This window comes from Eschrichtius robustus, chromosome 12, assembly GCF_028021215.1.
Source record: "Eschrichtius robustus isolate mEscRob2 chromosome 12, mEscRob2.pri, whole genome shotgun sequence".
Classification (NCBI taxonomy): Eukaryota; Metazoa; Chordata; class Mammalia; order Artiodactyla; family Eschrichtiidae; genus Eschrichtius; species Eschrichtius robustus.
The window spans coordinates 76,153,526-76,171,925 of NC_090835.1; the positions used below are offsets into that span (position 1 = coordinate 76,153,526).

The window sequence follows — 18,400 nt, forward strand, 5'->3', positions numbered from 1 at the left end:
TCCCTGGGAATTTGGGCTGCACATCATTTACTGCAATCCGCACAATCCACTCAGGGACTATCCCAGTGTTAGCTTCCAGCCCTTCCAGCACCGGGTTCCCAGTACCGCTCCCTCTCCTCCGCAAGACTGTGCTCCAGTGCTCTTCCAGACTTCCTCTACCGCAGGTTCCTCCCAATTCTCTCTACCATTCTCTGGTCAGGGGGGCGGAGTCGTACCTCCTCTCCTGTTCCTTTAAGAGGCGTCGGCTCCTCCCCTTTCGGAGTTGCCGTCTGACGCGCGATGACAGCAGCGAGTTCGGTATGTCTATGCAAATAAGCGCCCCCTGTGGGCCAATGGGGAGCGGAGGTGCTGGAACCGCGGACCAATGGGGCGGGGGTGCAGGGGCTCACCATATAAGGAGCGGCCTCGCCATAAAAGGAAACATTGTATCTCTTTATATGGGGGGAAGGGTCGGGGGATCCCTTGCCACCAGCGCGTGGTCCCGGCCCCCTCCACCCGCCGTCTCGGCCGCGGCCAGCAGCCCCTGCCCCCCGGGGGACACTGACGGCCGCCGGGCGCGCCGCCCTAGCGTACGGACAGGGGGCGCTCCGCGCGGCCTGGGGCAACCCGGGCCACAGGGGCAGGAAAGTGAGGGCCCAGGTCGGCCCGGGCGTGCAGGGGCCCCGGGTTCGCAGCGGCAGCGGCGGCAGCGATAGCGGCACTAAACAGCAGCAGGAGCGCCGGGTTGAGCCGGGAAGCCGATGGCGGCGGCGGCGGCTCCGATTCCTCGCTGACTGCCCGTCCGCCCTCCTACTTTGAGCGCCATGTTACCGAGCCAAGCTGGGGCCGCGGCGGCGCTGGGCCGGGGCTCGGCCCTGGGGGGCAGCCTGAACCGGACCCCGACGGGGCGGCCAGGCGGTGGAGGCGGCGGCGGGACTCGCGGGGCTAACGGGGGCCGGGTCCCCGGGAACGGCGCGGGGCTCGGCCCGGGCCGCCTTGAGCGGGAGGCTGCAGCAGCAGCGACAACCACCCCGGCGCCCACCGCGGGGGCCCTCTACAGCGGCAGCGAGGGTGACTCGGAGTCTGGCGAGGAGGAGGAGCTGGGCGCGGAGCGGCGCGGCCTGAAGCGGAGCCTGAGCGAGATGGAGCTCGGCGTGGTGGTCGGTGGGCCCGAGGCGGCCGCGGCGGCCACCGGGGGCTACGGGCCGGTGAGCGGCGCAGTGAGCGGGGCCAAGCCGGGTAAGAAGACTCGGGGCCGTGTGAAGATCAAGATGGAGTTCATCGACAACAAGCTGCGGCGCTACACGACCTTCAGCAAGAGGAAGACGGGCATCATGAAGAAGGTACCGGGCCGGGAGGCTGGCCGGCCACGGGAGACCGGGAGGGTGGGGACGCGCAAGGGGAGCCCGGGAAGGAGGCAGAGCCGAGGCGGAGGTGAGAGGCGGCAAGTCCGCAGGAGGTGTGTGGGAGGGGATGGCTGTTGCCCCAGTAGGGTGAAAGGGGAGGGGCCGCCAGGGAAATGTGGGGAGAGGGGAGATGCCGGGAATGTCCGGAAAAGAGAGGAAAGGCGCCGAGGTGGGAGTGACGGGCGCCACAGAGGACCGGGGCCCTCGTAGAGCGGAGGAGTGAGGAGTGGTAATGGGAGACTGCGGGGCTGCCCGGGAGGTGGTTAACGAGACCCGGGGGTCAGTAGGTCCAGTGCGCTCTGGTGTTGGGGGGGAAGGCGCCGGAAAAGCAGGGAGAAGAGAAGGTATGGAGGTGAGGAGGTTGGAGCTGCATAACAACAATGAGCGAACATGTGTGGGAGGAAGGTGGGCATCACTAGAGTAGTGCTGGCTGGAAGGATGGGCAGGGCTGATGACCGAATGGGGCTCAAGAGCCCCAGGTAAGGGAGCAGGGCAGGAGAACTGATGCTGCCCTGAGCATCAGAAACCAAGTCCTGAGATGGCCATGTGTCTTCCGTGCATCCACTGGAAGCCAGCACACTCCCTGCAGGACAGGCTTCAGAATCATTTGCCCCTGGAACAAGTGGGATTTCCAGCCCTAGGGAAAAATCTGTGCACGGAGTTTGGGGAGGTTTGCAGAGGTACCTAGAAATGCCTCCTCTTCTAGCTGATTATCCAGTGAAAAGGATGAGGAAAGGAGTTGTCTTGGGGTATAGAAGATATGGGAAGGGATGAAAGCAGAGGAACTGGGAAACAAGAAGCTAGAACTCTGGGAACATTGGCTGGTGTTTATATTTATCCCATATAGAAACCAAGGCTGCTTCCAGTGGGTGGTGGAACTTTGTTGGGAGTGAGGATGCTACCTATGGGGCCATCCTTGAAGGTCTGTGAAGGTCCCCTTCCTGGGTTTATGGCAGGGTAGTAGCCGCTAATCTAGCTGCCATCTCCCCTCACTCCAGACACTGTTGAATCAAGACAAGGAAAGAGAAAAGGGGGAGCAGAGTATTATAGAGCAGGACAAAATGGCAACAGGTTAGTGCCTGTGCAGTTTCTGGGAAGAAACATGGGACATTTTAGAGCTTAGGTGGCCCCTTATCCCTAATATCTATGTGACTTCCAGTGTAGTAGCGACTTCATCCTGGTCCCAGTGACGGTGAGGAGGTAGTGGGAGCCATCTCTTCGTGAGGCTCTGGGCACCAAGCTGTAGTGAGGAGCAGCTACCTGGGCCCCTCCGTGTCTGCTGAGGTGTTATATGTTCTGTCACCGGGAGCTGTGGCTATTTGCTTGGGGTATCTGCAGGTCAGTGAGGCTGTTCCTCAAAAGAGAAGCATGGGGTTTTTCTACTCTTCAGCTCACCTTCAGATATCCTTCAGATAAGACCCCTATAGAGTCACTGGAGAGGAAGGTAATTATGGGAGTGGGGGCTTGAGATCACTGTGTACTTCCCTCTCTTTCCCACTGCCCAAGGAAGGTAGAGATTAAAAGTTTTGCTGACCTACCCATCTCCCCCCCTACCCCCAGGCCTATGAGCTGTCCACGCTGACAGGGACACAGGTGCTGTTGCTGGTGGCCAGTGAGACAGGCCATGTGTATACCTTTGCCACCCGCAAACTGCAGCCCATGATCACCAGTGAGACTGGCAAGGCACTGATTCAGACCTGCCTCAACTCGCCAGACTCTCCACCCCGCTCAGACCCCACCACAGACCAGAGAATGAGTGCCACGGGCTTTGAAGAAACAGATCTCACCTACCAGGTGTCGGAGTCCGACAGCAGTGGGGAGACCAAGGTGTGTTTGGGTCCCCTGTCTGAGGGGAAGGAAGGGGAGGGACTTGACCGGCAGAGAGGGGAAGGGGTCTCTCACCCTCGCCCAGGACAGGTGGGTAGGTGCCTACTGATGTGGAGTGGAGCCGGGTTAGTGCCCCGCATCTTAGGGTACAGGTGTCCATCCTCTCTATCCTGACAGGAGGCCGGCCCCCTAGATAAGCGGGCGGCCTCCGTGCCCATATAAGGCCGGCTCCGGCTCCACGCCGGCCTCCCGCCTGCAGCCCGCCCGCCTGGCAGGGCCCTTGCATTCCTCCCGCCAGCTGTCTCCCTGCTGGGGGCGGGGGCGTCGCTTAGCCCTGCCCTCCTGGCCGGCTGGGTGGCCGGGGAGTAGAAAGGGAGTGCTCATGGGTTCCAGGGTCCTGGGAAGCCAGCACTGTCAGCAGGCAGGCTAGCTGACTAGGCGGGAGACTACCTTACTAGCCAGCCGCCTGCCTCTTCAGGATGTCCGGGTCTGCACACGTTAGGGAGTGTATTCGCCCGGCTGCTAGGGATGCCGGCCGTGGTTACGCCTCCCCCTTCCTTTTCCCGGTAAGGAGAGGGGGTGGAGCTTCCTCCCTTGCTGCTCTGGGGAGCGCCACCTTCCGGGTGGCCCTTCACTAACTGGCCAATCGGAGGAAGCGGCACTGTTTGCCTTAGCAACGCCTCCGCCAATCAGGGGCTTCGAGCTCCACTGCTTAGCAAACATCCCGCGCTGACCCACCTCCAGTATCGGAGCCCCCTCAGTTCTCTGGGCTTGGTTCTCAGCTCCTGGCTTCCTCCTTCCTCTTCGAAGAACAAAGCCTCCCTGAGGGGAGAGTCAGTGCTCTAGGCTCCCCACTCTTTTAGCAGTAGGGCTAATTTATTCCCATGAAATTTTGCTGAATGAATAAATTCTTTTGGTGCTTCATTGCCAAACCCCCAAGATCGCTCTCAAACCCTAAATTCCCTGAAAAACTGTCGGTCCCTATCTCAGAAGCCTGGCAATTCAGAGCTGGAAGGACCCTTTTAAGGATGACATAGTAGCCCAGCCCCCTCATGTTTACAGAAGAAGAAAACTGAGGCTCAGAAAGAAGAGGTTTTCCAAGGGTCACACAGATTATCATTGCCAGAGCTGGGAACAGACCTCAGGTGACGTTATCATCGTCATCATTATAACAGCAGCAAATACTTACTGCTTTTTTTATGAGCCAGGCACTATTCTAAGTGTTTTACATATGTTAACCTGTTTAATCTTCACAACACCTATGGGGTAGGTATTATCCTTCTTTTACAGACAGAAGACTAAAGAAAAAAGCTCAGCAGCTCAATAACTTGTCTAAGAGTCAGGCTGCAGGTAAATGGTGGACTTGGGATTTGAACGCAAGCACACTGGTTCCATTCTGGGCTGTCAATCCACAGTTTCTTGAAGGGGCAGGGTCTGGTAGAGGCTCACCACTCCATCTTTACTCTGGGTGTAGGATACACTGAAACCGGCCTTTACTGTCACCAACCTGCCGGGTACCACCTCCACCATCCAGACAGCACCCAGCACCTCTACCACCATGCAAGTCAGCAGCGGCCCCTCCTTTCCCATCACCAACTACCTGGCACCAGTGTCTGCTAGCGTCAGCCCCAGCGCTGTCAGCAGTGCCAACGGGACTGTGCTGAAGAGTACAGGCAGTGGCCCTGTTTCCTCCGGGGGCCTCATGCAGCTGCCTACCAGCTTCACCCTGATGCCTGGTGAGTCACAAGGGGCAAACTGAGCATGCTAAGAGTGGGTTTAGGGCTGGCACAAGGAGAATGACTTTCCTCACTCAGAAAGAGGGTGAACAGGGGCCAGAGCCTGAGAGAAGCCTCTATGTCCCATTGGTAGGCACTGGGTCCCTCCCCACTGGGACTTGAACTATCCTTGTCAGTAAGTTTCAACCGTATGCTCTGGCCTTGTCTAGCAAACCCAGCCCTGTGCCTCCTTTGCCACAAGGACAGCAGACATTCTACCACTTCCCTACCTTGACTGGAAGGCAGATCATGTCCTTGATGGGTCAGTGCCTGCTCCTGTGTCAACCGAAGAGGGTAGAGTCAGGGCCTAGGGCAGGAGGAGGAGGGAAGGGCAAGAGCAGAGCGTGGAAGCCCCTGGAGACAAGATTCTGGTCATGAAGGGCCTCTTTGGCTCCCAGGAAAGATGGTGATGGGAGTCGGGGATAGGATGCCAGACCTTGGGCCTGGGGGTGTTTGAGGGTGCTTGGTGCAGGTGGTGGCTGGGTAGGACAGAGCACGAGTAAGTCTCTGTGTCTCATAGGTGGGGCAGTGGCCCAGCAGGTCCCAGTGCAGGCCATTCAGGTGCACCAGGCCCCACAGCAAGCGTCTCCCTCTCGCGACAGCAGCACAGACCTCACGCAGACCTCCTCCAGCGGGACAGGTATAGCTCGAAGCTCTGTCACCTCCCTGCTCTGCCTCCTTCATGAGGCCTAGCAGCAGGTGCCCAGCAGTATCCATCCCGTAACTAAGGTCAGAGAATTTCTTAATGTGGAGACTGAGGCTTTTGGGTTAACCCTTACCCTAATACTTATGAGAAAGTCAGGTGAGGATGGTTGGGTTTTGACTCCTGCCCTGCAGCAGGGCTGTGGATTTCAGGAAGAAATTAGGGACCATTGAAGCTACACTCCTTACTTAGGCGAGAAGCCTGAGGCCCAGAAAGGAGAAGTTACTTGCCCAAAGACACACGTTTGCTCAGTTACCAGGAAGGACTTACATAGAGTAGTTGTCTCCTCGTGGGAGGGTGTCCTAGCTTTTGAGTAACCATAATTCCCCTCTGTGTCTCTAGTCATTTCAGAAATGATGAGACACTTTCAAAATAGAAGTACTTTTAAGTACTTTAAGTTATTTGCAACCTTGTTACACGAAGTTTGGTCTGTGGAAGGAGGACCAGTATCACAGCATCACCTGGGAGCTTGATAGAAATGCAGACTCTTAAGCCTCACCCCAAACCTACTGAATCAGAATCCACATTTTTAACAAGTTCCCCTGGTGACTGTATGCACATTAACATTGGAGAAGTGCTTATTTAAAAGCTGAATCTGTTAGCCACATGTTGAGGAAGAGAGAAGAGGAGTGAGAACAAGTAAAAAATGGGATGAGGGAGCTCTCTAAAAGAGTATCTGAGTTTGCTTGGGTTGGGTCAGTCATTGTAATCTTTGTTTTTCCCAGGGCCTTGGGGTCTTGGAACAGAGCAGATAGATAATGGAATAGAACGATGTGATAGGATACACTTAAAGGTTGGTGTGGTTGTGTTCAAGAAAAAATATGGATATTCTTAGTTGATGACAGGCAACCAAGGAATAAGTTTTATCTAGCTTTTGACCTGGGAAATGGCAAGAGGGCTCTGGAGGCCTGTAGTTCCTAGGGGTGGGATGGGGGATGTCAATATGGACCAGTGCCGACCTCCCTGACGTGTGTCTGTGTTTGCCAGTGACGTTGCCCGCCACCATCATGACGTCATCTGTGCCCACAACTGTGGGAGGCCACATGATGTACCCCAGCCCCCATGCGGTGATGTATGCACCCACCTCGGGCCTGGCTGATGGCAGCCTCACCGTGCTCAATGCCTTCTCCCAGGCACCATCCACCATGCAGGTGTCCCACAGCCAGGTCCAGGAGCAAGGTGAGTTTGGGGGGGGGCAGGGCTGCCGAAAGGAGGGCCATTTCCTCCCTTACACACACACACACACACACACACACACACACATTCAAATGCCTCCCCCAACTCAGATACACACACTCACATACCTAAACCAGGTGCTCACACATATACCTACACATTTACACACACATACAGATGCTTGCACACACACTCCAGCATCCAGGCTGTCCACTTGGACACTCATGCACACTTGAACACCCACACCCACATACGTACTTAGACACATTTGGACACTTACCTTTGGGCACTTACATCTGAGACTCACCCAGTCACTTGTGCATTTATCACCACACCTCCAAGATCTGGAAGTTTCTCTTGAGCTAGTGATTTGAGTTTCTCCTGTGGTTTTTGAATGCAGGTGGCGTCCCCCAGGTGTTCCTGACAGCGCCATCTGGGACAGTGCAGATCCCTGTTTCTGCAGTTCAGCTTCACCAGGTAGGTGGGGGCACCTTTCACCCTAGTCAGCCAGCCCCTTCTTTATCTTGACCTCAGGGATTCCATTACTGGGTGGTCCAAGCCAAGATCCTTAGCCGAGAGGCCTATCCATTTTCCTGGTCAGGCCTGTGTGGTGGGCAGGCAGGCAGGTGAGCAGGGGGCAGCCTGAGCTGGCTGGTCAGTTCCAGCCCCCTACCTCCTGCTTACCCATCCCCTTCCCTCCAGATGGCTGTGATAGGGCAGCAGGCCGGGAGCAGCAGCAACCTCACCGAATTACAGGTGGTGAACCTGGATGCCGCCCACAGCACCAAGAGTGACTGATCCGCCCTGCCGCCCTGGACAGATGGCCCAAGGGACGGCACCACTTATTTATTGTTGCCTTTTCACGTTTTCTTTACACACATGTTGACGGGCCGCAGGAGGGAGGCGGGGAGGAGCAGTGGGCAGCCACGGGACTGAGCCCTCTCACTCCAGCCAAAGAAATGGGCCAGCCTGCCCTCCACCCCACCCTCCCTCACCCTCCCCTCCTTCTAGCTCCACCTCCCATCTCTGTTGATGGTGGGGCTGTCCTGCCTCCTCAGACTCCCGTTGCCAGCTTGGCTCCGTGTTTGCCATGAGTATTAGCTTACCCAATGGGACCGTGCTCCCCCTCCCACACACAGGTCTCTGTGGGACGAGGCACTGTGTCCCCCTGAGGAAGCAGTCGGGGTCCTCTCCCCAGCCTCCTTGCTGACTCCACGTCAGCTCTGCGTCTGCCACAGGCTGGGTCAAAAGAGCCCTAACCCTGCCCCTCAGGGAGCCAGCTGGGGAGATGGGGCTTCTTCCCTCAAGACTTGCCCGTGCCCATGGCCCCTGCAGCTCCTGAGTAGTGGGGCCTGTGCACAGAGCAGATTCCTGGGGTGACCTGCCCTGCCCTGTCGCTCCCCTCGGAACTCCGGGGGCTACTGGGTTGGAGGGAACCACCGGTGTTCCCTCTCCCCCTGTCTTCCCCCCCTCCTCCCAGCTGCTTTACTTAAAGTTGATTCTGAACTTTTTATTTGAGGAGACGAAGTGAAAACAAATCTATAAATATATATTTTTAAAATATTTAACTTTTTTTTATGGCGTTTTTCTCGTCCCCCTCCCTGCCCAAGCTCCCCTTCCCTGGGGAGCCCTGGGGCTCCCTGGAGCTGGCTGGGCTTCTGGGGACAGAGCCGCCCCATGAGCTTGGGGCCCGCCAGTGTGTGGGGGAGATTCTGGGATCGCCCGGTCCTGGGTTGTTTCCAGGAGAAAACCGGGGGAGGGGCCCTCAGGCCATGCCCCAACGGGGTGGGGAGGGTGACCCACAGCTCTGGGCCTCTTTTTGTCCTTCAGGGCTGTTGCTAGGGAGAGGGAAAAGGGAGACCAAATGTGGGGATGGGGGTGGGAGGGTGTCAGAGGCAACCGACTTCATTTGTGCCACACGCATGGGCATTGCAGCCTTGTGCGCCCCCAGGCCTGCAGCTGCCTGGGGCCCAAGTTGCAGTGAGCAGGGTGGGGTCTGGGAGGGGGCGGAAGGCAGGAATGGGGGGGCAGAAGAAATGGGAGCAGCTCTTGGGCTGAGTGTGGGGATAGGGGAGCCAGAAATGGCAGCTCTCCCAGGGAGTGAGCAGCTACTGTAACTTTTTAAAATTAAGACAAAAAGCCTTGAAGAAAATGACTTTATTTTTCTAAGTGTAACCTCAGTATTTATGTAATTTGTACAGGGGCCGTGCCCCACCCCTTCTACCCGCTTTGGGGTAGACCTTGAGGGTGGGCCAACATAGGGGGAGGGTCTTTTACCCTGTGTCACAGCCTACCTTTACCACCTGTATCCAGAGAGGGAGCTTTTTCAGAACAGGGCAGCGGTGGAGTGGAGTTTTATTAACCCCTTAGGACTGCCTTCAGTAGGAACAAGCCTGCTTCTGTGATTAGGTGAAGGGGTGGGGGAAATTTTTACGCACAGCCTAGTTATCAAGGGGATGATTTGCCGACATGTTTGAGAACCTCCGAACCTCTAACCCCCCGTTGCTGTCTTGCCCCAGTTTGGGGTGCCAAGATGGAAGTCATCTTTCTGGCTTTCTCCTGGAGATAGCTGGGGGCTTATGGGTGGCTTACAAGATTGGGGCATGGCAAATCAGGGGCTAGAGAGTGGGGGAGCTTGGGACTCAGGTCTGTAACTGCCCAGCCCCTTTTCTCTGCTCTTGTTTTCACTCCACCATCACTTACTCACTCCCCCCTCCCACCCAGGGGAGGAGACCTTGATGAATTCCTCCTCTCCTTCCCACAAAAGACAGACCCAGTGAGTGAATCAGGCAAAGTGCTTATAATGTGTGTTGTGTGAGCGTGGCCTTGGGAGAACATGTGTGTGTCAGGGACGAGGTGGCATTTATATGTGCAGCGACCCTTGGTGTTTCCCTTCCTTGATGGCTCTGGGGTGTGTGTGTGTGCCTGAGTGAATGTGTGTGTGTGAATGTGGGGTGTGTATGTTAGTGGTTTCTACTTCCCTGGGATGCTGACCCAGGAATAGTGGACATGGTCACAGTCCTATGTACAGAGCTTTCTTTTGTATTAAGAAAAAATACTCTTTCAATAAATGTATCATTTTTGTGCACAGACTGTGGGGTCTTTGCCTTTGTTTTCCCATATTGGAGGGAGGGAGGTGTGAACGTGAGTCAAACCCCAAAAGTTGCTGCTCTGAGAAGCAAGCCTGGCTGTTTGATGAAATGCTAAGGAGTGCTTTGGGCTGTTGAAATTCTAGGATTATACCTGAGGAACATTTCCGGCGGGGCTCGGGCCTTTATCTTTGGCCCCAGCTGTGCTAGGTGCTTAGGTCAACACAGAGAGGAGCAATTTTAATTAATAGGAAAATTGACGCAACCAATCCAAAGCATCGGGTTTGGGAAACTCAGGGCCACGTGACCTAGTGCAAAATAAGAGGAAAGCCCTAGGGTGGGAGTGGGGGTTTCGGTGGGGGATGAGGAAGGCAGACCTAGTGAAGAGGAGGGAGGGCTTCAAAGTTGATATTGGATGGAAAGGGCTGCCTACGGCTGCTGAGAAAGGAGCAACGTGACCACGACCCTGGGCTCCGCGGGCAGCGCCCCACTCACCCTTCCCGGGGCAGCTCGCCCCCAGCGCAGCAGTCCTCGGGTACTACGCATGCTCCGTTTACGCGCGGCACTGCTGCCGCGCTCGGCTGTGGGCCGCGGTGGGACCCGTAGCCGCCCGGCCGTGCGTGCACTCGCGACGTGACCCGGAAGGGAGCTGCTGAGGAGGCGGGGCCAGGACGGCGGGGCCAGGACGGCGGGACCAGGACGGCGGGACCAGCGCTGTGTCCCAGCGAGGGCCGAGCCGGGCGGTGGGAGGTGAGAGGAGGGTTCTGCGCCGATCCGGTCCCTGCCTCGTTCCCTCCCCGGTCCCTGCCTCGTTCCCTCCCCGGTCCCTGCCTCGTTCCCTCCCCGGTTCCTGCCTCGTTCCCTCCCCGGTCCCTTGCCCACTCTCCGTGGGGCTGACGACAGGAGCCAGGTCTTGCTGAGATTCTCGGACCAGTCAGCCTCCTCCGACCGCGCCTCTCCATCCTCACCCCGCCCCCCAAGCCTGTTCCTGTGGCGATGCGGGCCTCCTCCACGGCCCCTGCTGGCCTGCAAGCTCGGGCCTGATCTTGCCACCTACGCCTACCTGCTGTCTCATCCCCGCATCCAGACCTCGCCTCCACACCTCAGTTTATTGCTCCTGTTCTAGGCCCTCCCTCTCCCCCCATTTAGGCCTTTCCGATGGTGTTACTTCACCCTGCTCATCAGTTGTCCATCGCACATCTCTGGTTACCTCCCTGTCCTGCCCCCCATGCTAACTGGACCCCTACCCCCATCGAGGTCCACATCCCATGTTTCCCCTCCTCTTCACGCGTTTCTTCTATTCTCATCTTCTATCCTTGTACCCCAACATGATCCCTGCCCTGATCACCAGTTCTTCATCTTGGTGTATCGTCCGTTCTTATCCTCATCATTCCCTGTTGCCCCCACACTGCTTCATAGTGTTCCTTGATCACTAGTATAGTCATCACTCCACACGTGTTTATAATCTTTTCTGACTTAATAGCGTTCCGTTTATCTGGGGACTGATCCTACCTTCTTCTCTAAGAATAATAATATTAGATTCTGTTTACTAAGCGCTCACTGTATGTTAGAGGCTGTTATAAATGCTTTATATATGTGATCTTACTTTTTACAACAACTTCGTGAGTTGGGTATGAATATTATTACCATCTTGCAGAGTAGGAAACTGAGGCTTAGAAGTTAAGTAACTTGTCCAAAAGCATGCACACAGTAAGTGAAAGAGCCAGAATTCAGAGTCCCATTTATCTGACTCTGAATCTGTACTATTGATATATTGCCTCTCTAGAATTTCTACTGTCTCCTGACCTCATTCCCTAGCCTTCAACTCCATGATTACTACCTCTGTCTATAACTACCTGACTTACAGCCTCACCGTACCTACTGCATAAGTGCAGGGTGGGACCTGGTGTTTTTCTCGCATGATTTTACTTGGCCCCCTAGTCCCCTCCTCCTTTCACAATATTCTCATACCCTTTTCCCATCCAGCCATCTGCACGTGGGGGCCTCCTTTCGTCTCTGTTCTCTGTATCTGCCGTGGCCCACCCTTTTATATCCACAGTCCAGTTTTACCCTGTCATTTATACTCCTTGTCCTACCACTTCCCCATCCTGCCTTTCCTGGCTTGTTCTGGCCCCACCATCTCACAGGCTGCTGTCCTACCTGCTCACCCATGTCATCCTTCTAAGTCCTGATCTGTACCCCTCAGCCACCCTACTGTTCTGCCCAAATTGTCCTGATTAACTGTCAACTCTTTTTGTTACCTTGCGTTTTATTCTTCTCATCCTCTTTTGTAATTTCTTCTATTTCTTAAATCTTTTCATTTCCTTCTATTGCCGTTTTTCACTCCATTCTCCTTCTCTTATAAATCCCAAAGTATGTTCAAGTTAGTCATTCCATCCTATTCTTGGCCTTTTCTCTTTGGCTTCTAAATTCCATGCAACCTACCAATCACCACCCACCCTGTCTACGCCTCAAGATTCCACCCCCTTTATGTAGCCTTTTCCCTTTCCAACACAGCCTCTGTCTTTCTCCTTGTGTGTCCCAGGAAGTCAGGATGGTGGGGGAGCGGCGCCCTGGGGAACTCATGGTGCCCTTGGGGCCCCGGCTGCAAGCATATCCTGAAGAACTTCTCCGACAGCGGCCTGGGCATGATGGGCGTCCTGAATACCTGATCCGATGGAGTGTCCTGAAGTGTGGGGAAGTGGGCAGAGTGGGTGTGGAAGAGGGCAAGGCAGAGCACATCCTCATGTGGCTGTCAGCCCCCGAGGTCTACGCCAACTGCCCCATGTTGTTAGGTGAGCGGGCATTATCTAAGGGACCTCAGCATGAAACAGCTGGGGGTTCCGGAAGCTTTCCCCGAGATCCAGGAGGCCTGGATGATGTGGCAATGGGAGAGATGGAGGCTGATGTGCGGGCGCTGGTGCGCAGGGCTGCCAGGCAGCTGGCAGAAGGTGCGACCTCGAGCCTCACAGCCGCTGTGCTCCACACCATCCACGTGCTCAGCGCCTACGCCAGCATCGGGCCCCTCACTGGTGTCTTCAGAGAGACAGGCGCCCTAGACCTGCTCATGCACATGTTGTGCAACCCTGAGCCTCAGATCCGTCGGAGTGCGGGCAAGATGCTGCAGGCCCTGGCAGCCCATGATGCTGGTAAGAGACAGCCAGGGGAAGAAGGTAAACACTGGGGAGAATGAGGCTACAGGAGTAAGAACAGGAAGAGGAGGGATTTCCCATCTCTGTAAGAATACCTAGTATTTGGTGGACATCAGTTTCATTGCCAAGGGAAAAATATAAAATAAGCTATCACAGGTGCATAAACAGGGTAAAGTGATAGCACCTGCATAAACAGGATAAAGTGATAGCACCTGGTTTATCTGTCCATTCTCAGTGCAGTGGCAGAGAAGAGAAGGGAATAAGTTTATATTTTTAAACTGGTTTGAGATTTGTTAGTTGGTTATGAAATCAGTTTGGTGGGTTATAACCAACATTTTTTAAAATGTAAAATATCAGCACATGGCACTTAGTAATGTAAGTTTTGTAACCTGAAATACATGTTTCAGTTCCATATGTGTACACTTGTATTAGGTTACCATGTAAAATGTATGTGTTCCTGTGAGTCTCAGTCACAGAGAAGTTTGAAAGCCTCTGGGGGTAGGGGATAGAGAGTCTGGCGGAAGGCAGCGGGTAAGTAGTGGGGATTGAGGAGAAGATACAGATTGGGTGTGGATTACAGGGAGTCGGGCTCATGTCCTTCTGTCACTGAGCCAGCAAGATGGCATCGAGCAGCACATGGATTTTGACAGCCGCTATACTTTGCTGGAGCTGTTTGCAGAGACCACGTCTTCTGAGGAGCACTGCATGGCCTTTGAGGGCATTCATCTGCCTCAGGTACCCTGGCAGCTGTGGGGGAAATGCTGTGTACAAGGCCTAGGGCATCATTTCTGAAAATGTGGTTCAGGACTGCGTCAGCCTGGGGAGCTTATTAAAATGAAGGTTCGTGCTACCCTCCCCACTCAGAATCTCTGAGATGAGAATCAGGAATCTCTGTTTTAGGGCACTCCTTGTGTGTTTCTTCTATAAATCACAGTTTGAGAACTACAGGTATGGGGATGAGGCCTTTATCTTTTTCTGGAGAGGGTGTTATTGAGGGGAAAGGAGAGGGGCTAAAGCTGGGAGAAGGGGAGCCTACCCCATGGACTGTGTCTTCCAGATCCCAGGAAAGCTGCTCTTCTCCCTGGTGAAACGCTACCTATGTGTCACTTCCCTGCTGGATCAGCTGAATAACAGTCCAGAGCCAGGGGCTGGAGACCGAGGCTCCCAATCCTCAAGGGAGGATTTTGGCCGGGAGAAAAGCCGGGGGCAGCGGGAGCTGGAGTTCAGTATGGCTGTGGGCAACCTCATCTCAGAGCTCGTGCGGAGCATGGGCTGGGCCCGGAACCTCAGTGAACAGGCCGCATCGCCACCCCGGGCAACCCGGTCCATCTTTCAGCCCGGCATTTCAGGCCCCAGCCTTTTACTCCCCACCAACGTTGCCGCCCCCAGGAGGCAAGGGCGGGCCTTCCGCCAGCGCGCTGAATTCTCTAGCCGTAGTGGCTACGGTGAGTACGTGCAGCAGACCCTGCAGCCGGGCATGCGAGTGCGGATGCTGGACGATTACGAGGAGATCAGTGCCGGGGATGAGGGCGAGTTCCGGCAGAGCAACAATGGCGTGCCCCCTGTGCAGGTGAGCAAGAGTGCGGTGGCGGGCCACCACTGGGGGGTCTGTCTTGGGTGAGGCATAGGTGGGGCATCCACATAGGGGGCTTCTGCAGGCCACCCAAGGAGAAAACCCCAAGAAAATTGGAATGGTTTAGAGGGGGTCAGTGATGGATAGGGGGGCTGTTTGTAGGGCTGAGAAAATCTGGCAGGAGTGGGTGGGCTGTGAGGTCAAGGAAACAGTTCTTCCTTCCCACCCAGGAAGCAGAACTGATATGTTCAGACACCCTGACCCCCACCAGTGGAGCTGGCTAGGAGGGAGTGTGGGCGCGGAGGCCATCCGGATTAGGAAGAGATGAGAGGCAGGGCCTACCTTGGTAGGGGAAGGGAGGCTTTTGCTGTATGGAGGTTTCCCAAGCCTAGCCACGTGTGCCCCTGAGGACTGTGTGCCCCAGGTCTGGGTCCAGCCGTGTCCTCTCCAGCCTGCACAGCTCAGGGTTCACAGGGCTGAGCCTTCTGTCTTCTTCTTCTCTCTTTCTTCCTCCCTCCATACTAGGTCTTTTGGCAGTCGACAGGCCGTACCTATTGGGTGCACTGGCACATGCTGGAGATCCTGGGCCCCGAGGAAACTGCTGAAGATCTGGCTTCAGCAGCTGTGGAGAAGGGGTCGGGGGCCACTGTGTTGGGCACAGGTGAGCCATGGAGGGGACATGGACGTCGTGTCTCTGAACAGAGGAGGAGTGGCTGGAATGAAGCCCTTCCTGACCAGGAACTGCCCCAGAGATTCAGAAATTCAATCTGTTTCTGGCGGAGCTGAGGCCCCTCATGCCTGTCTCCTCAGCACTTCCCTCCTGGGACTGGAAGCCGGTGGATGGGCTCTACTCTTTGCCGTACCTCCAGCCCGAGCCTCAGAAGAACGAGGAACTGGGATACCTGACCCAGGCTGAGTGGTGGGAGCTCCTCTTCTTCATCAAGAAGTTGGATGTATGTGAGCAGCAGCCAATTTTCCAGAATCTTCGGGAGAACCTGGATGAGGTATTACAGGCCTGCGATACCTGGGGGGGTTTGGAATGGCATTGGAGGCGGGATCCTCTAAGGTAGTTCGCCATATGGAACTGCCTAGGGGAAGGCTGAAGCAAGAGGTTAGAGAGCCCGAGGGGTCCTGCTGGGGGAGGAGGCAAATGCCGGGAGGGTCTAGTATGTAGCAGGTGTGCAAGGCACGGTGGGAGGTGGCCGCCCTTCTGTTCCTGTCCCCAGGGCCTTTGTGTCTGCTCCTTCCTAAAAAATACATACCATTCTGTTGCCAGACCCTGGGTGAGAAGGCCCTAGGTGAAATCTCCGTGCCCGTAGCGATGGCTGAGGGTCTACTGCAGGTTCTCAGTAATCGGTTTGAGGGCAGCGCCCTCAGCGACCTGCTCAACTCCCAGATCTACACCAAGTACGGGCTGCCACCCAAGGCACTGAGCAGCTCGTCTTCTTCGCGAAGTCACTCCAGTTCCCCAGATCTGGAAGAGGAGTCCAAGTCAGAGGCCAACTTCTCAGAGGAAGAGGCTGAGTCCCCCAAAGCAAAGCCCCTTAAGTTAGAGGCAGAGCCTGCCAGGGGAAAAACTGAGCCCCCCATGGCACAGAGTGATTCGCAGCTGTTTAACCAGCTTCTGGTAACTGAGGGGATGGCTCTGCCCGCCGAGATGAAGGAGGCAGCCAGTGGTGAGTCAGGTGCTGGGAGGGGAGGGCAAAGAGGTTGGAGCAAGGCCCGGGTGGTCCCCAGAGAATTGGGTAGTCAGGGCAGAGGGCAAGCCGTGGAGGGAGGTCACTTTTGTATGGGAAAATGCTTTGGAAGCGTGCATCCATTTTCCTTCCTTCGACCTTGATTATCTGTAATTGATCACTGCTCCCTTTCTTCAGTATCCCTGGAAAAGGAGGGTCTGTATTCCAGAGTATTATCATCTTCATTGCTTGACTATTAAATCCCTCACACAGAATTGGGAAAGTTCTAGGTGCAAGCTACAATAGTGAACAGTGTGTTAAAATGTCAGTAGGATAACTGGACTTGACCTTTTAAGACTTCCAGCGTGAAGTTGCCACAGTTTTTTTAAGGCACTGCCTTTCCCTCACCGCTTTCAGAAATGGCTAGAGCCTTGCGGGGTCCTGGGCCACGCAGTTCCCTGGATCAGCATGTGGCAGCGGTCGTGGCCACTGTGCAGATATCCAGCTTGGACACAAATCTGCAGCTTTCGGGACTCTATGCCCTCTCTCAGGCTGTGGAGGAAGTCACTGAACGGGACCACCCTCTGGTCAGTCCCGACAGATCCCTAAGGTTAGAACCATGGAGAGGTGGAGGAGGTTATGGTTTAAGCTGTCAGTGGGGGAGGATGGTGGGGGAGGGAAGGAGCTATGAGATCAAGAGTTAGAAAGGCTGGGAGGAAAGAAGGGTCAGCCTGAGGGGTAGCTGAGCAGGAGGGTGGAATATTAACGATGGTTAATACTCTTGGAGCATTTGTTCTGTGCCAGGCCTTGTGCTTAAAATTTTATAAGCATTCTCTCATTAAATCCTCCTATCTCCAGAGGAGAACTTGATGCTGTTCTTATCCATTGTGTGGGTCAGGAACTGAGGCTTAGAGAATTTAAGTAACTTGCCCAGTTTGACAGATAACAGAGTCAGGATTCAAATCTAGGTCCTTTTGGCTTTTGAGCTTGAGTTTTCTTTTCTTTTTTCTCCCCTCTTTTTCCTCCCTCCCTACTTTCTATCTATTAAAAAAATTTTAAATACTTCTTAGTTATACAAATAATACACAACTGCATTCTTATTTTAAAAGATCTGAAGAGTATGAAAGAACAGAGAATGAAAAGCCAAGGTCCGTTTTTACCGCTGTTGTCATGTCCCAGCACATATCCTTCAGACCTTATAGAGATTGATATTGGTTAGTGTGTTTTCTGAGTTTGTGTTTTCGTATATGTGATCACACTCTGCCTGTTTCTGCAGCTTTCCCCCTGCACGCAGTATGTCTACACTCAGTATGTCAGTCCGCATGGCGCTGCCTCATTCTTCAATACTGCCTCGGACCCTGCAGTAGGATTATATCCAAGTTCAAATATAGCGTTCTTTTTTAAAATTTTATTTTACTGAAGTATAGTTGATTTACAATGTTGTGTTAATTTCTGCTGTACAGCAAAATGATTCAGTTATGCATATATATATATATTCTTTTTCATATTCTTTTCTATTATGGTTTATTACAGGATATTGAATATAGTTTCCTGTGCTATACAGTAGGACCTTGTTGTTTATCCATTCTATATATAATGGTTTGCCTCTGTTAATCCCAAACTCCCAATCCTTCCCTCCCCCATTCTCCTCCTCCACTTGGCAACCACAAGTCTGTTCTCTCAAATAGTGTTCTAATCGATCTGTTTTTCCTCACATCTGCCAGCACTGGATGTTAATCATTTTTAAAATCTATCAGGTTGGGGAAATTTGAAGTGATTGGTATCTCCTTGTTTTAATTTCTTAGTTCTAGAGAAGTTAGGCATATTTGCATGCATTGTATTTCTTCTGCTATAAATATTCTTATCCTTTGCCCACTTCCTTATTGGGTCTTAGTCTTTTTTTTTTTTAATGTATTTTTCTTAATTAGTTAATTTATTTTTGGCTGCGTTATGTCTTCGTTGCTGCTTGTGGGCTTTCTCTAGTTGCGGTGCACGAGCTTCTCATTGCCGTGGCTTCTCTTGGTGCAGAGCACGGGCTCTAGGC

The 18,400-nt window shown here is 54.2% G+C and overlaps 2 protein-coding genes across 5 annotated transcripts in view; both read left to right on the forward strand.

Annotated features, from left to right (window-relative positions):
- Window positions 1-444: 444 nt before the first annotated feature.
- SRF (serum response factor) lies at window positions 445-8,429 on the forward strand. Of its 3 annotated transcripts, XM_068557868.1 has the most exons (8): window positions 445-1,322; window positions 2,233-2,307; window positions 2,946-3,212; window positions 4,687-4,948; window positions 5,508-5,627; window positions 6,678-6,869; window positions 7,267-7,343; window positions 7,569-8,429. In XM_068557868.1, exons 1-8 carry the CDS (start codon window positions 804-806, stop codon window positions 7,662-7,664), a joined length of 1,608 nt encoding a protein of 535 aa, XP_068413969.1. In that variant the 5' UTR covers window positions 445-803; the 3' UTR covers window positions 7,665-8,429. The 3 variants fall into 3 exon arrangements, with proteins under 3 accessions (XP_068413969.1, XP_068413968.1, XP_068413967.1); XM_068557866.1 differs by lacking the exon at window positions 2,233-2,307 and having other exon boundaries at window positions 447-1,322; XM_068557867.1 differs by lacking the exons at window positions 2,233-2,307; window positions 5,508-5,627.
- A 2,193-nt stretch (window positions 8,430-10,622) lies between these two features.
- The window catches only part of CUL9 (cullin 9), a 38,518-nt gene continuing 30,740 nt past the window's right edge, over window positions 10,623-18,400 (forward strand). For both annotated transcript variants that reach the window (XM_068559565.1, XM_068559564.1), the window contains exons 1-8: window positions 10,623-10,705; window positions 12,501-13,104; window positions 13,688-13,842; window positions 14,165-14,677; window positions 15,206-15,341; window positions 15,491-15,684; window positions 15,957-16,356; window positions 16,774-16,966. In XM_068559565.1, coding sequence (XP_068415666.1) covers window positions 12,510-13,104; window positions 13,688-13,842; window positions 14,165-14,677; window positions 15,206-15,341; window positions 15,491-15,684; window positions 15,957-16,356; window positions 16,774-16,966 — 2,186 coding nt within the window. In that variant the 5' untranslated portion in view covers window positions 10,623-10,705; window positions 12,501-12,509. The remainder of the gene's footprint in view (window positions 10,706-12,500; window positions 13,105-13,687; window positions 13,843-14,164; window positions 14,678-15,205; window positions 15,342-15,490; window positions 15,685-15,956; window positions 16,357-16,773; window positions 16,967-18,400) is intronic.